Raw genomic sequence first — 18052 nt, 5'->3', positions numbered from 1 at the left:
ATGGTGGCAGAGAAATGTAAATATATAAGCAAGATGACAAATGTTACTATCAAGGAATAAAGATGGAAGAAAGATAGGGACTTCCCTGACAGTCAAGTGGTTAGGGCTCTGTGCTTCCACTGCAGGGGGCGCAGGTTCAATCCCTGGTGGGGGAACTAAGATCCCACATGACGCACAGCACGGCACAGCCAAGAAAAAGGAAGAAAGACAGTAATTTTTGTCTTAAAGGAAAATGTCCAATTATGCCAAAATGTGAAAGAAGACCATAAGAGATAAGTGAGCAGATAAGTAAATTGCAGAAGATTTGAGGGAAAGGGAACTTTATTTGCCTAAGTTAAACAAAACCTACAAAAATATGTCAGAATTGACGAAGTTGATCAATAAACAAAAGTGTGAGCCCTTTACTACCAGGCTGGGCCTTCTCTCTGGGACTACGGCACAGCCATCCTCTCTCGAGCCCAGATCAGCTTCCTCTGAAAGCTGTCTGATGCCACCTTCCCAGGATCATACTCTAAACTCTGAACTACAAAATTGTCAAGGTATTTTTACACCAGATGTATCTGGCACTTCCTAGATGACCAGAATAACAAACAGTGGCTCCCACATCATGGAGTTCATGATGTAACACCCACATGCAGCAAGAAGGCTGGACAGAAATATAAGCAGAGATGGGATGCTCCGTATTTCATCATGACCTCACAGCTATCATGAGAGCTTCCCTGTGCTTCAGGGCCACAATATGGGAGAGCCAGCATATCAAAAAGAGAAAATCAGCATTCCCTTGATTAACTTCATACAGGTAGGATGTTATTCAAACAAACACACTGCAATTCCCAGGATAGTGGGAGGCTCTAGAAATGCTTCCATGCCCCGCTGCCTTTGCTACGTTCTAACCCCCAGGACGGACAAGGACCAAATCCTCACACAAAAGCCAAGAAGCTCACCCTGAAAAAGATTTTACTCCTGTCCATTCTGATAATGTTGCTAAGTCTATAATCAATCAACTGGAGCCTCAAGTTTTATCATCTGCTCCCTTCTAAAGCTAAAGGCCAGAAATTGGGTCTTCAACAAACAAAAGCAATAGCACCAACCCTGTAGGGAACAGACTCCAGCAGAAGCTGGTATCACTGCTTCCAACAGACATCAGGCAGGCTCCCAGGAGTGGGTTAAGTTTTCCAAAAAGGACTCAAGATTCAAAGCGCTAAGAATTAACTATGAAGGACAGAATATATTTATGAGAGAAATCTAACTGTGGTCATTTGCTTTTTTTTAATGTTCTACTTTCTACGGAGCACATGAGGAAGCTCTTTTCCTCTCTCTGTCTCTGAAACTCCCAATGTAATAGACTGTAGCTACAGACAGACACAACATACTATCTGACAAGCAAGCATCATCAGCAGGACTGAAACACATTAGAAAGGCAAATTCCCAGGCCCTATCCCAACTCCAAGTAATCAAGAGCTCTAAGGGCAGACCAGGCATGGGTGTCCGACCAAGCCTCCAGGTGATCCTGATGAACTACAGAGTTTGAGAACGCTTAGGCTTTTAACCTTTAGTGTATAAGCGTGTCCCCCGGGAGTGTGTCCACTGCACCAGCAGGCATACCCTCCTGCATTCACAGGCAGCTGGGCACTCAAAGAAGTCCACGTCTCTCCAGGCTGGCCCACCCACCTCCGCCGCTCCATTACCCGGCACACTGCTGCTCTTCGCATCCTCCACCTGGAGGCCTGTGCTCCTCTCTCCCCGAGGACCCCACACACCACCACCCTTGAGCCCAGGCCAGGTCTCCCTGACAAACCACAGGGAATGCTCCACCTCGGAACTCCTCCAGCCCTGGTTGTGGGCAACATCACGGGGTCTTCATCATCCTGTTACACACCTTGGTTATATAGATGCCTTTTCTGCCCCAATAATTATGAATTATTTGGGGAGAAAGGCCACATTCAATGTTTTACACTCTCCACAGAAAAATTATAAAACTAGCAGGACAGTTGTATTCTTAAAAAAAAAAAAATCAAAAACCTATCCCATGGAACACATAACTAAAGAGTACTGACTAGACAAAGGAAAAAAAAAAAACCCAAAACAATGAATGCACTTAAGTACAATATGAAGTCAGAAAAAGCCAAAAATAAGCTCCATGAAATACAAAAAGTTGGTCCTGATGTCAATAAATTACATTTGTAATGTAATAGAAGCAGCAATGAAGCTTTTTCAAGAGGCCTGGCTAAGCAAAATAATGGCTAGTGTATTTCTACTATCTGCATAGACTGAGAAGGTTTATAATAAATGAAACAGCTCATGATACTTAAGTTCTTCACATAAAGTCCAGCCCTAGACAAAAATAAAAAAATAAGCTTACTATATTTTTTAGTAGCGCCCTAACTTTCCTTTCCTTATATCCTATTCCCTCCTCTACTTTCCTCAAAATAATAAATACAAACAACCTTAAACAGGGTTGAAAGAAATGTTCACTTAAAAAAACGTATATGACTATAATCTAGCCTGTCTTTTGTAGGGCAGGCCCCCAAAAGGAAACACAAAAGCTTACTACGAGGCTTCCCTAGTGGCGCAGTGGTTGAGAGTCCGCCTGCCGACGCAGGGGACGCGGGTTCGTGCCCCGGTCTGGGAAGATCCCACATGCCGCGGAGCGGCTGGGCCCGTGAGCCATGGCCGCTGAGCCAGCGCGTCCAGAGCCTGTGCTCCGCAACGGGAGAGGCCACAACAGTGAGAGGCCCGCGTAACACACACAAAAAATTAATTAATTAAAATAAACTTTTACTGAATGTCAAAAAAACTATTCAGTTGGGACCGACATAAAGAACAATTACACTTTGCTTTCTAACCACATGATTTTTCTTTTTTTTTTTTGCGGTACGCAGGCCTCTGCATACCTGCGGAGCGCAGGTTCCGGATGCGCAGGCTCAGCGGCCATGGCTCACGGGCCCAGCCGCTCCGCGGCATGTGGGATCTTCCCAGACTGGGGCACGAACCCAGGTCCCCTGCATCGGCTGGCGGACTCTCAACCACTGCACCACCAGGGAAGCCCTAACCACATGATTTTTAAAAGAACAAAGAACAAAAAATATTCATCAAATGTAATGAGTAAGAAATACACTTTGAATTTTTCCACGTAATTAGCTTTTCTCAGAGTATCCTTTAGAACTAATGTGTCACAAAAAACATTTTGGGGAATGAGTTTTAATGCATTAACAAATACTGGAGAGCTGAGACAAAGAGGTACAAAAACTTTAAAAATATACAGAATGGAAAACCATAATTCAAAAAGATACATACACCCCAATGTTCATTGCAGCACTATTTACAATAGCCAGATCATGGAAGCAACCTAAATGCCCGTCGACAGATGAATGGATAAAGAAGATGTGGTACATATATACAATGGAATATTACTCAGCCATAAAAAGGAACAAAATTGGGTCATTTGTAGAGACGTGGATGGATCTAGAGACTGTCATACAGAGTGAAGTCAGAAAGAGAAAAACAAATATCACATATTAACACATATGTGTGGAATCTAGAGAAATGGTACAGGTGAACCAGTTTGCAGGGCAGAAATAAGAGACCCAGATGTAGAGAACCAATGTATGGACACCAAGGGGGGAAAGTGGTGGTAGCGTGGTGGTGGTGTGATGAATTGGGAGATTGGGATTGACATGTATACACTGATGTGTTTAAAATAGATAACTAATAAGAACCTGCTGTATAAAAAAATAAATAAAATAAAATTCAAAAAATATATATATATACAGAATGAACTACTAAAACTACTAAAACATTACAGAGTGAAAGAAGCACAAAACAGCACAGATGACTACATGACTCTATTTACATGTAAGTCTAGAACAGGCAAAACTAGTCCACGGTAGAGAAAGATCAGACCAGTAGTTGCCTCTGAGCAGAGAGGGCAGGGGTGAGCCAGGAAGGGGCACGAGAGAACCTTCGAAGTGAGAGTAACGTTGAGGGGTCTAAGTTACACCCATTACATCTGTCAAAACTTATAGAATAGTAAACTTAGAACATGTATTTTATTATGCATAAGTTTTACCTTAAAGACAAAAAGTTACACTGAACTTGACCCTGTTAATACGTGCATGAAGTGCCCAAGGGCACCAGGTAAGGTGCACCAATCGACAGAGGAGGGACCGGTAGGGCCTGGGGGATGGGCGCACGGCTGCTCACTGTGTAGACCTGTAGGCTTTTCAGGTTTGGGGTGGGTCCACGCATTCATTTCTTTTTAAAGCCTCAACAGTGATTCTGATTCACAGACAAAGTCAAGAACAACTGAGTGACAGAATTTCATTGCGTTTTCATAACTACAGGCCTAACAAGAGTGTTCACTGATATTTCCCTGCATAGACAAGAAGATACAATAGAAGGGGAGCCAAGTCCAGGCCACAGGCCAAAGGCTTCCAAAAAGTGTTTTACACACTCCCACTCGAGAATCATACAGGAAGAATTTCAGGAAATACTCATTATTTCCACTCAACCTTATAATAATCACAATTTATAGTTAGCCAAAGTAATATATATTTCAAAACTTAACGAAGAAACATTAAGTGGAGTTCCTATAAAGCTACAAATGAGACATGAGAGGAAGGACACTACAGCAAGGTGGCTTTGCCATGAAAAGCCTTCAATTTGCAAAGAACAATGAAATCCAGGAAGCTCACTATCATTTAGACATCTCCAAAGTGAAAACAAAACTTCAGTTATACTCAAGCACACTTCTGTTCCTACAGCACATTCCAAAATTTCTATAAAATGCAATTTATAAAGGTCTTCACAAAATGAAAAATACTAGTTAAAGGCCCTTACCTTTTCTAGAAGGAAGCTCTCCATTCTGTGTTAACTCTGCCCCAGTATATACAATTTCTCCATCTTTAACCATTTCATTCCACAGACCACAGAGCCCATCTCGTGTGAATGCAAGCTGGCAATGATAAATAAAATAAACTTACAGAGTAATCACACTCCCAATGCAATTCTTAAGGAATAATATGAAAAAAAAACTCATTCGTTCAACATTTAATGAAAATTGTCCCAAGAAATACAGTTAAGTGAAAAAGGTACTGCGCATAATAACTTATATAGTATGCTACGTTTTGCCTAATATACAAGAAAAAAAGACACATGCAGGCAGGTGCTCTGGAAAGATAAACCAGACACAAATAACATGATCACTTATGGGGGATGGGAAGGGGAATGTGGGTAAAAAGCAGCAGAGGTGAATGAAGGCAAGATTTTGAGTATACCTTACAGTTACTTCTAAAATATATAAATGATTTTCATTTTCAAAAAGTACAATTAAATCATAAAAAGCAAAGTCTACAACTGGTAACAAGCAAATTAACCTGTTTATCAAAAAGAAAAGTACACTTGACCCTTGAACAACTCAGGGGTTAATCCAAATATAACTTTTATAGTCAGCCCTCCATATCCACGGTTCCTCCACATCCACAGACTCAACCAACCATAGACCATGTAGTACTTCAGTATTTACTACTGAAAAATATCCAAGTACAAGTGGACCCACGTAGTTCAAACCTGCGTTGTTCAGGGTCAACTGTATTTCAAGACCCTTTTCAACTATACATCTTTAGTTGGCTATACTTCAAGGGGGAAAAAAAACCTTAAACTTTACTAATTGGTCTTATTCACAACTATAATATTGACATTAAAATTTTTCAACTATTTCATGTATATATAGTAGGATAAAGCAATGTTAATATAATAAAATGTATGTTTATGATAAACTATGTTAATGTTACTAGAAACTAAGATTTTAAGTATAAACGATAAAATCAAGGAAGTTTTTAAGAACAATTTGAATTGGAAATCTCAGCATGAATTTATATTTGAATATATCTGCTTGCACTGTCTTTGGAAAAGACCTAAAATCAATGGCACTCTGAGAACAGTGAGTACACCCAGCACCCAGATACTGGTTTCCAAGTACCACCTCCCACTAAATGAAACCTGGGCTCTAGGAAAAAAAGGCTGAGTCAAGCACCGGAGCAGAAAGGTGAGCCTGGAATATCTTAAGTTTGCACCAAAAAAGCTGCTCAAAGACTGATGAGGACTCCCTCACTGGCCAAATTTAGAATAATTTTGAACATCAAAATACATAACAACTATATTGGACTGAAAAAGTTTTAAATAAAAACACGAGTCCATAGTGATATTCAAAGACAGAACAAAAATGCTCTTGGCTGCCAGCATTTGGAAGTCAGAAAAGGATTCCCTGAGAAAGCAGTCACCGAAGGGCGGGGGCATGGTGAACGCCCAGAGAAGGCATTCATTCTGAAAACGGCAGGTACAACAGAAACCCTCTTCTCAGACAGACAAGACACTTTACACGAAAACAGACACGTCTGTTTGCCCATCTTTTAGATGGAAGGTCAGGGCCTTTTCCTTGTTCACAAGTCCACCAGCTTGTCCCTTGTCATCAATCCAACGTTCGCCACTCTCATGAAGCATCCACTATTTCCAACCTCAATTTCTTTAAAGGGAGCAAGAACTTGAAGGGCACTTTGTGAGCAATCTTAGTACACAATTCCTTTAGACTTGCAAGGCTTTTCCCACAATCCTTTACAGTTCTCTCTTACCTAACCTGTACAAGTAATTTTTTTAGCATCTCACTTTTATCCAAACAATGCATAGTAGGCAAATCTAAGATGCCCTCAAGATCCTCGCCCCACCCCCAGGGCACACACACCCTGTGCAATCCTCTCTCTGAGTATGGGCAGGACCTGTGAATACAGGACGGGTCTTTCCACCTGTGACTAGGTTTTGATTCCTTCTGTGGCAAAAGTGAAGGAATTTCTCATATACAATTAAGGTCACACATCGGTTGATCTCTAGTTAACCAAAAGGACGATTATCCTAGGGCCCTGTCAGGTAAAAGCCCTTAAGAGGATGGGGCCATCCAGAAGAAGCATTCTCCCAGTCACTGCCATGAGCTGCCAATGGAGGGGGCGTCTCCTAGGAGCCCACAGCTCAGCCCCACCCAACAGCCAACAAACTGAATTCTGCCGACAAGGACCCCAATGAGACTCCAGATGAGAAAGCAGACTGGTCAGCCCCCTGACTGCAGCCTGTGAATCCCGAAGCAGAAGACCCAGCTAAGCCATGGCCAGACACCTGACCCACACAGAAAGGGGGAGAGAGTAAACGGAGTTGTTTTAAGCTGCTAAATTTCTGGTCAGTGACTTGTTACATAGCAACAGAAAACCAATTTGGCATCTAACTTAGTTTTCACAGAAGCAACAACTTGCTCTCAGCACTCATATTTTATCTGTCCACATCACTAACAAGATAACTACCATAAACATACTTGAGACCAGAACATGACTGTTGGCAAAAGTATTAACTGGCAGAGAGAGAAGTAAATCCTTTCTAAAAAGTGAGCCACCAACGTTCAGGGCCCCTGAGGTTTTACTGCGGGAATGGAAAGGCCTGGCTCATCTGCTGGTCTGTGTAAGAGCAGGGCAGCTAAGAGCTGCCGCTGGGCTCAGTCCTGGCCTGCAAGGCCACACAGGAAGAGTGGCCAGAATAAATAGCCCCACGTGTGCTGTGCTCCAGCAGTTACACACCACCTCTAGGGGCCAGGGAATAAATGATCACACCTCCAGCCATAAGTCAGTGTCAGGGCAGTGGAGAGGACAGAGGAAAAAACCAGAAACAGAGGAAATAACTTAGGAGGCCTCTGCTAAGAGCTCCCCAAAACAGGATGAGAGCCTAAGCCAAGACATGGAAGAGAAGAGTATGTAAGACATTTCAGATCAAACGGGACAGAGCAGATGTGAAAAGTGAAAAACCAGGTAGGGAACAGACTCCGGATGAGAGGGAATTAGCTCAGTTTTAACCAGAGATTTGCACCAACTACTGAACATAAACATGGAGATACTCTCCCCATGCACATGCACACACGTACACACAGACGCACACAGACACATTACACACATACCGCAAATACAAATCCAGATCTTAGCAGAGTGTTCAGGGCTAGAGGTTCAAATCTGGGAGTCAACAGCAGGGGCTATAGACCTGCAGAAGACGCTAACGCCGAAGGAGGGAGGGTGGACCAGGCCCGACTGCCCCCTAGGATTACCCCAGGGTGGCTGAGGACGAAATATTTATTAAAGAATAAGCCAAGGAAGAAAGCCAGTTTACATGGAAACAAGAACTATCACTACCACCCATTCTTTCATCACTCGGGTCATGCTGGGAAGGATGAGAGTAGGGCAGCTGTGTGGAAGGTAGACACTGGGTGTCTGAGGGATACTTGCTGTAGAAGCCTCTTAGGAACTGTGGACGTGAACTCGAGTAAACACCAAACTACAATGGTTCGGGCATCTGAAAGGATTCGAGGAAGGAGGAACACCGCTAAGGCGACAGAGCAGGCTTCCATGGAGCAGGCTTGAAAGAGCTAGACTGCATAAGGCAGAGATGAAGACGCCCTCCCCTGGGAGAGCCTTCCAAGGCACTGGGAGGGAAGCACGGGATCCCAAGGAGAAAGAGGCCAGGAAAACTGGGAAATAATCATGGCACTGGAAGAATAAACTGCACAAGCAGTAAAAGTCACCTCAATTTGTCAGTTTAAGAGTATCTGTACAACAGTCTATAAATAGCTTGTCTTTATTAGTAGGTAATTTACATAAATGTTTCCAATGGGTGACAACATAGATCTTAAATTTTAACTTTTTTCACATAGAACCCAGATACCTCTGATTAGCATTATTCAGTCTTAGGACCCTTTTCCAATGTGCTCTTACATTCTTACCTCACACCTCTAAAATGACATAGCAGATAAAGGCATTTTCATCCTGAAAAGAAGCCAGCAAGCAGGATAGTAATAGGCCCAGTTTTGAGGGTCAGTAACTAAAACTTAGAAGTTCAATTACCTGACCAAGATCACACAACACCAAAGCTGTCAAGAGTTTTTGGGAACAGGCCTCTCAAGCTCGTTCTCTTCTCACCAACACCACAACATGCACCAACACATGCAGTAAGGAGGCCTGGGGGACCCACCACAGGTGCTACCAATACTTGAAAGCCAAATAGAATTGGGCAAGCGGACCCTTAAGGTCCGCTTCAGACCGCTTCACTACTTCAGAACTGTATAATTACACAATATAATCTGAAATGGAACACGCCAAATGAAATAAATGGCATTTTGATTAACTTATAGTTAGAAAATGTTTATTTTTTTCTATTTTTAAAATATGCCTGAAATGTGATCTGTTCAAATATTTGCAGATGACTAAAGTAAAGATATCTGGCTTTTTTTCTTAGCCTTGCAGAAAAATACTTTCTAAACACCTACTGAACACAGGACAATATACCAATTCCAAAAATCTTTAAGAACAGGTTTCTAGAACAACTGGAAAGGTCAGAAAGAAACACAAAGTACATCTGTTTGAAGACATCCAGGCAGCAAGGAGAGGAGGACAGCCCAGGGAGCCGAAGGCTGCTTCCCTAGAGGCACTGGCCAATTCTGCGAGCAGGGCTGAGACCAAGCACAGGAGCTGCTGAGAGGCTACAGACATGGTCCTCACAAGAAAGAGGCCTGCGAGGAAGAGGGAAACATGCCATGCTTTGAGCAGAGCTCTGAAGGGCCACACACACACACACAGAAGTACGGGCGAGGTGCAAGCAGACCGGCAGGAGCCCCGCTTTGAACCATCACAGTTCCCTACTGCTCTGAAGTAACCTGGGGTCACTAGCGCTACTAGTTTGACAGATCCTCTCTGGAGGAGGAAAGCATTACCCAGTGCCCCCAAATGATCACAACGATTTTTCATGGACAATACCCAGAACTCAAACAAAAATAAAAATGGGTAAGATAAGGCCACATGACTGAAAAATGAAAAAAATGGAAGACAGCATAAACACATCAAGAGTGGATCCAGAAAACAGACATACAGATACAGACTTTGCCCTAAAAAGGAAAGCCCGAATTATGGATTAAAGTGCTGACACTTTCCCTGGCAGATGCCAGCCCAGGGCAGTGAGGGGGAGGGCAGAGGGGGAGGCAGGACAAGGAAGCATAGGAAGCAAATGATGCAGCAAGTTACTACAGGCGTCAGCAAATTAAGGCCCAGCCCAGGGGCCAAACGTGGCCCACGACCTGATTTTAGATGGCCCTCATGCTAAGAGTGGCTTTTACATTTTTCAGTGATCGAAAAATAACCAAGAGAAGGAAAATATTTCATGACACATGAAAATTACGACATTCAAACTTCAGTATCCATAAAGTTTCTGGAGCCTACTAACATTTACTTGTTTTATGTACTGTCTGTAGCTGCTTTCGCATGACAACAGCAGAGGTGACCAGCTGTTACAGAGGACACACATGGCCCACAGAACTATTTACGATCTGGCCCTTTACAGGAAAAGTTTGCAGACTCTCGTTTTACTGCACCGGTCCCCACGCCATGGTGTGTGGCAGGCACACTCCCCAGGCATGTGGGGCATTTCGCCAAGGTCTCCAAGAAGAAACCACAGACCCATCCAAGGAGGGAAAAAAAGGGGGTTGGGGGGTGGGAATTAAAATACCCAGTTCCCGTATCTCTCCTTACCAAGCGGTGAATGTTCACCCTGTGGAAAACGAGCTCCTGCTCTCCCCCACCTTCCAGACGATGTCACCTGCAACTCCATGGTAGGCAGCTGGGAAGCCCTAAGCTACGCCCTGCTGGGTAACGTTACATCTAAGACCAAGAGTCGAAGGGCGGACCACAGGCACGCTGGGCTATCAACCCAGACGGAAAGGGAGATGCAGTCGAGGAATCCGAAGAGGCTGCGCAAGGTTTATTGTGTTCAAGCAATTAAAAGATCACATCAGGGCTTCCCTGGTGGCGCAGTGGTTGAGAGTCCGCCTGCTGGTGCAGGGGACATGGGTTCGTGCCCCAGTCCGGGAGGATCCCACGTGCCGCGGAGCGGCTGGGCCCGTGAGCCACGGCCGCTGAGCCTGCGCGTCTGGAGCCTGTGCTCCGCAACGGGAGAGGCCACAACAGTGAGGGGCCCGCGTACTGCCAAAAAAAAAAAAAAAAAAAAAAAGAAAAAGAAAAAAGAAAAGATCACATCAACAATTTCAGAAAAGAACTGGAAACTACAGAAAAGTACCTAATGTGGCAGTTAAGCAAACTGCCAAAACACTTCAAACTAAACATTTTAAATAGATGCATTTTACTAAATATAATTATACCTCAATAAAATGCATTCAAACAAAAATGTGGAAATTCCAAAACCCAAAAAAAACAATATCTAAAATTAAAAAGTCAATAAATGAGATGGGAAGGCCCATGCTCCCACCTGTGAAGAATTAACTTCTTTAGGAATTACCTATCTGGTAGAAAGCCAGACAGAATATATCAAACAGCTGTTTTCCAACACTGGCCAACAGACAGCCCAGAACTGTGATCCCTGAGAAGGGCAACAAATGAAGTACGGGCTACAACTTCCCGAACTTAATGCCTAGAAGCAGCTTCTAGGCTGCAACACAGGAAAGGGGAACCCAAATAGAGCCCAGAGGTCGTGCTGAATGGAGGAGACAGACCAGCTATAAGTAGGTCAAAATGACAAGAATACAGGAGAGGAAGTTGGCTGCAGAGAGACTGATCTCTGGAGATGGGTAGAGGGGACCCCTTGAGACTCCGGCTGAGGACTGATCTGGGTGTGCGCTGAGAACACTCCCAAGGCTGGGGAAACAAGCACTAAAAGGGAGGAGGCAGACCCCCCATGATTCACAGTCTGGGAAATCTTGTGTTTCCACCAACCAGAACAGAAAGACCTCCCAACACACCAAGCATTAGAGTCCTGAGAAGGACACTGCCTTTATAAGGCAGATAAATTAGCCCAAGATTAAAGGCTGTGCTAGATCAGCCCAAACAAACCTTAGGATCAATCTTTGAAAGACCAGATTGATCCCAAGTAACTTACACGCATGCCAGACAAAACTAATGCTCTGTAAAATAATAAAACAAAATCTAACACAGAATAACATAATATTTATTTATAATGTCCAAAACTTAATAAAAAATTACCAGGCATGCAAACATGTACCATAACCAGAGCAATAAATCAATAGAAATGATAGATTCAGTCCATTGAAATAAATGCAGAAATGACAGACATGATGGAATTAGCAGACAAGAATGTTAAAAGCTCTATTATAGATATGTTCCACGTACTCAAAGAGAGGAAAATATGAACATCATGAGAGTGAAATGGAAGATATAAAAAGGACTGGAATGGAATCTCTAAAGATGAAAAATACAAGATCTAAAGTGAAAATTTCAATGCAGAGGATTACTAAATTAGACACTGCAGAACAGTTCTACTATAATCCAACATGTCTAAGCATACAGCTGTTACATGCTATGCTCTCTCCCTTTTAGAACTCACTCTGGGGGATTCCCTGGTGGCGCAGTGGCTGAGAGTCCGCCTGCTGATGCTGGGGACACGGGTTCGTGCCCCGGTCCGGGAAGATCCCACGTGCCGTGGAGCGGCTGGGCCCGTGAGCCATGGCCGCTGAGCCTGCGCGTCCGGAGCCTGTGCTCCGCAACGGGAGAGGCCTAGACAGTGAGAGGCCCGTGTACCGCAAGAAAAAAAAACCTCTCTGGGTTCTACCCATAACTACAGGTTTAATGCCCACCACCAGTCTTCATGTCAATGTACAGTCATTCAGTCATCTAAAGATCTTTCTCTACTCAATTCCTCAGGAAGGGCTCATGGAAACAATATTTTCTGAGTTCCTGCTCATTGATAAGCCTGTGTCCTTTTTACCTGAAAAGTCAGTTTTGCTAGAACATAAAATCCTTGGCTCACATTTTCTTTTCTTGGGTGCCATGAATATGTTACTCAGCTTTCTTCTGCATAAGGCCTTGTTGTCAAGTCTGATGATAAACTCATTTTCTTTCCTTTATAACTATATTAGTCTTTTCCAAGAACCAAAGCTAAAAGTTAGTTCTTTAAAAAAGACTAACAAAATATATAAACCTCTGACAAGACAGGTCCAAAGTACAGAAAAGATACAAACAACCAAAATCATGAATAAAATATTGAGCAATACTACCTATTCACAGACACAAAAGTAATCACAAGAAGTCATTATGAAAATCAATTAAGTTACCTGTATGTACAACATCCTTTTATTTCTATGTATCATCTGTCAACTGGAAAACCTGCGATTTGAATTTACCAAGATGTTCATGTTTACACTTTTTAATCTACTGATATTTCTAAGCGTAAAGTGACAATATATACATTTAATAACTTTAAGTTTAAAAGCTAACTCTCATGCTGAATCATTTTAAATTGACTAGAAGAAAAGAAAAATTCAATCTGAGTTGCATTACTGATATACTCAACAACTTTGATGGGCCTCAAAGGCATTATACCGAGTGAACAAAGCCAGTTTCCAACGGTCACATACCATACAACACTCTCAAACTGACAAAATTATAGAGATGGAGAACAGATTAGTGATTGCCAGGGGTCAAAGATGGTAGAGGAAGTTGAGTGTGACTATAGAGGGACAGCAGGAGGGAGATCTCTGTGGTGATGGAACACTTCTGGATCTTAATTGTGGTGGTGGTTACATGAATAAACACATACGATAAAATAGCATAGAACTATGTACACATTGTACCAATGTCAATTTGCTGGGTTTAATATTATACTATAGTTACCTAAGATTGTACCACTGGGGGAGTCTGGGAGAAGAGTATACCGTGACCTCTCTACTTTCTTTGCAACTTCCTGTGGGTCTATTATTATTTCAAAATAAAAAGTTTTTAAAATTGCTTCATACATATCTAATTTCATGTTCCACTTCAAAGAACCCAAAAATAGAAACTGTAGATTGATCTGAGTACAGATTGATCTGAGTACAGCTTATTCAAGAAAGAACAGGATAACGCCATTCGTGGACCCATGCTCAAAGACACACCCTTAACCTTACATCAAGACTAGCAAAGGACTTCCCCAGTGGTCCAGTGGTTAAGACTCTGTGCTTCCACTGCGGGGGGCAGGGGTTCGATCCCTGGTCAGGGAACTAAGATCCCACATGCCATACGGCACAGCCAAAAAGAAAAAAAAACAAGACTAGGAAAATAAATATGCATGTATATTTTAAGAATAAAAAGTTTTTAAGGTGTTATGTACTATTTTTATAGTGCTTTTTGCTTAACTGACTTTTTGGTTCACCAAAAAAACTACCAATCACATCAGACAGAAGGACTTTTACTGTAAATAAAAACATGGTAATGGTAGTGATTATGTAGCTAACACTTCTTAGCTCTGTATTTGTTGCCTCCTCAAGAGAGTTGTGAAGGAAGATGGCGATTCAAGGAACTCCACCCAACAACCAGAAAAGAGTACTGAAGAAGTAAAAAGCATTATATATGTAAAAACCAGATATATGCCTGCCATATAATGGGTATTCCATTAGATGCAGCTGATTACAAAGCCCCAGGCCTGAGGGATCTAAATGTCTCTGATCAAGAAAGTCTAGGGGAACTTCCCTGGTGGCGCAGTGGTTGAGAATCCGCCTGCCGATGCAGGGGACACGGGTTTGTGCCCCAGTCCGGGAAGATGCCACATGCCGCGAGCGGCTGGGCCCGTGAGCCATGGCCGCTGAGCCTGCACGTCCGGAGCCTATGCTCCGCAACGGGAGAGGCCACAAGAGTGAGAGGCCCGCGTACCGCAAAAAAAAATTTTTTTAAATAAAAGTATTAAAGAAAGTCTAGGATTAGTGTCTATATTCTCTATAACAGACACATATTAAAACTTTTCACAGTCTACAAAAAATTTTCCTTTCTAAAGTCATTGAAAACTTCACAGGCATTTCAAATAAAAACAGCCATAGAAAAATAGATTAGCTAACTCTTACAGCTAAGAAACATATTTCTACCCCACATATTATTCATTACCCAGGTGTCAATCCTGCTCCCAATACAAAAGCCTTCCCACTCCAGGTGGGAGAGACATCCCCAACAAGATAAGTGTAAAACCTGTCTGCATAAGGCTGGCATCCACAATATGTGTTTTCAGGAAAGATTCCATAGAGTAAACCATGTCTAAGTCATTCCTTAGGGTAAAACAACAACAACATTCATTCCTCACATTTAATAAGCAATGCTGGAGAAATTGTATGAAACCAAGGCCACCAATCACTTTTTTCACACTATTTTCATTTATCTCACAGCTTCAATACCCATACTACATTTTTCCTCTATCCAAAACCTAGGTTTCTTCACTTATTCCTAGGACCTAGGTCTCTTCACTTATTCCTAGGAGTTTGGAAGACTTCTGAATAGTACTCAAATGTCTAAGAAGGGCCAAGCACTGTATATTACACTAAATAAACCAAAGGTAAAATGGTAATCACTCTAAGGCATCAGTGGTGTTTCTTTTTATGTGTATCTGCCTGACTCATTGTAGGCACTCAACTCAGCATTAAAACGGTTTTAGATCAAGATGCTAAAACTCATATTTAGCAATTATTCAATTATAACTACTAAGAGGAAAAAACTTCATTAGGTAAAGTTCTTTACTTCAAAAAGTTTTGTAAAATAAACCCTAATACAAAAACAATTCTTGGAACTTCCCTGGTGGTCCAGTGGGTAAGACTCTGCGCTCCCAATGCAGGGGGCTGGGGTTCAATCCCTGGTCAGGGAACTAGATCCCACATGCATGCCGCAACTAAGAAGTCCACATGTCTCAACTAAAGATCCCGAGTGCAGCAACTAAGACCCAGCGCAGCCAAAATAAATTTTCTTTTAAATGTTTTTAAATAAATAAAAACAATTCTTCAAATCAGTTTGTCTGAATCTCAAGATTTTATAAATATGAAATTGTTCATCTCTCACTTCCCCCACCTCTGCTTAAAAAAAAAAGTCAAAGGAAAACAGAAACTGCTAAATAAAAGGTTATGTTTATTTTTTTTAAGTCACTACTATGCCAATTCTTAACCCAATTCTTCTTGTTTTTTTAAATCTACCATTACACCATCAATAACAATCCCATCACCCACAACATAGTTCTTAACACTTGGCTCTGAAACCAACTGGGACTCCACACTTAAAAATAAAAATGTAAGAAGAGCAATAATGCTTCACTACAAGTATCTAAGATCAACTGCTTACAGAATACATGACTTGCGTCACGCAGTAGGTAAGACTGTATTTAAACAAGGTTAAGATTACTTGAGAAATACTTAAAATGGTTAACCTCAGGGAAGATGGAAAAAACACATATACACTACAAAATATTTCTGCCATTTCTTTCTGAGGGCAACAGGGAGTTACAAACACAGTTTTTCCATTTGCAAACAAAACTAACTTGGGATAAAGAAAAGACTACAGAAACATCATCGTTATTTATTTGACAATTTCTGGACAAGCATGCAATTACCTTAAAACAAAATATTAGAGAGGCTAAGGCTAACATTTTGTTTCCACATGTTCTTGACGTGAAAATCCAAGCACTCCTCTTAATAAGACCAGTGAGAATACAAAACCAACAGCTCAAATGAACCCTTGTCTCTCCAGAAACACAAACACAGAATCCCATAAAAATGAGTGAGTTTCTGCAGGACATAATAAATGACTGTATGTCACTTCTCCCCCACATAATTAACTGAACATCTCAAAATGTATCACTAAACAAACAGTCACCAAGATATGGCTAAGAATGATACAGACCTCTTAAAAAATAACAAAAAATTTTTGCACAACTATCTCGTTTCTTGCACTTATAAATAACTGTAATTAAAATGTAGCCACACACACTATAAAAAGAGCAATAAAAATTGACACAATAAAAGGTACATTTAAAGTTATAGAAAACAAACCTGCTTCTCTAATATGGCAAGATCTGATCTGCATGCCCTTACATATCCTAAAGAAAGGGTTCACCAGAAATTTAACTATGTAGGCAGGAAAACACCAGGAAAAAGGAATGTCAAAACCCCACCTGTATATCTGTTTTCAACCATTTGGAGTCAAGTCGAGCCTGAGCAGCCAAACAGAAAGAATCAGAAGGCATCTTTCCCCCGATTTCCTCTCAGTCGTCAAACCTGCAAGTAAAACAGAAACGCTGAAGACCTAAACCTTTTCAGAATTTTACAAAGACCCTACCGCAAGGTTTATTACGGCAAAAAGAGAAACCAGGAAGGAGGGAGAGGAGAAGCTCCGGAGGAGGCGAGGGAGAGGAGGAGAGAGGGAAAGAGAAAGATGGGGCGAGAAAGGAAAAACCCAGGACTTCCAGTCCAGGTAAGAGTCACACATGGGATTCGCCCGGTTCTGTACCACGTCGGCGAGACCTTGAGAATGGACGGTTACAAGACCAAATCACAATGTCATCCCCTTCCCTTAAATCCAAAAGGTAAACACACAGACTGCAAGAAGCCCACATCTCAACGACAAATGACACCAGCACGCATCCTCCGCTTTACCTCAGGCCAGAACTGGTGCGTGAAATAAATTAACCAAAATTCACGTCTGCAGAAAAATCCAAAACAATAATCACTTGGAAATGAAAAGACAGCCCGAGACGCGCGCCGCGGGCGGTCCGTGCAGGCCCCGGTCCGGCGGCTGCGCCAACGCCCGCGTGCCCCGGTTTGGCCCGGCCCCGGCCCGCACCGCCCCAGCGGCCGGCCGCCCTCGCCACCCCCCGAGGACGAAGACCGGACGGCAGAGGCCCGGCTGCCTGGCTCTGGAGCGTCCGGACACAGCCCCCAAGGGCCACGGGCTCCGCCGGCGCTCCCGATTCCGGGGCCTGCAATCCCGGCGCCTCCGGAGGCCGGAGGGGCGGGCCGACGCGGGGCTACGGCCCCCGCTGCCCAGCCAATCGCATCGAGGCGTCTCCGCAGGCAGAGCCAATGGGGAAGAGGAGCATCCCCGCCCCTTCTGCCGACTCTCCAAGTTTCCTTCAATCCGGCTCCTCTTCCTCCTTGAGCTCACCCCTTGCGGTCAAGGCCAACCGAAGACGCCGAGAGGCGGGATTTCCGCCGCACGCTCGCACG

At 42.9% G+C, this 18052-nt stretch overlaps 1 protein-coding gene across 9 annotated transcripts in view; it reads right to left on the bottom strand.

The window, feature by feature from the left end:
• The window catches only part of HERC2 (HECT and RLD domain containing E3 ubiquitin protein ligase 2), a 227472-nt gene extending 209902 nt beyond the window's left edge, over window positions 1-17570 (bottom strand). For 8 of the 9 annotated variants that reach the window (XM_067025765.1, XM_067025770.1, XM_067025766.1 and 5 more), the window contains exons 1-3: window positions 17483-17570; window positions 17002-17104; window positions 4840-4954 (exon numbers count right to left, since the gene is read on the bottom strand). In XM_067025765.1, the coding sequence (XP_066881866.1) occupies window positions 4840-4954; window positions 17002-17073 (187 nt within the window). In that variant the 5' untranslated portion in view covers window positions 17074-17104; window positions 17483-17570. Of the gene's footprint in view, window positions 1-4839; window positions 4955-17001; window positions 17105-17482 lie in introns of those variants that run through there. The other variant, XM_067025769.1, reaches the window with a different exon arrangement.
• Between the last annotated feature and the right edge of the window lie 482 nt (window positions 17571-18052).

The sequence above is a fragment of the Kogia breviceps genome, chromosome 2, assembly GCF_026419965.1.
Source record: "Kogia breviceps isolate mKogBre1 chromosome 2, mKogBre1 haplotype 1, whole genome shotgun sequence".
NCBI classification, from domain to species: Eukaryota; Metazoa; Chordata; class Mammalia; order Artiodactyla; family Physeteridae; genus Kogia; species Kogia breviceps.
The sequence above is the reverse complement of the archived record's forward strand: the minus strand, read 5'-3'. Positions and strand labels throughout refer to the sequence as shown.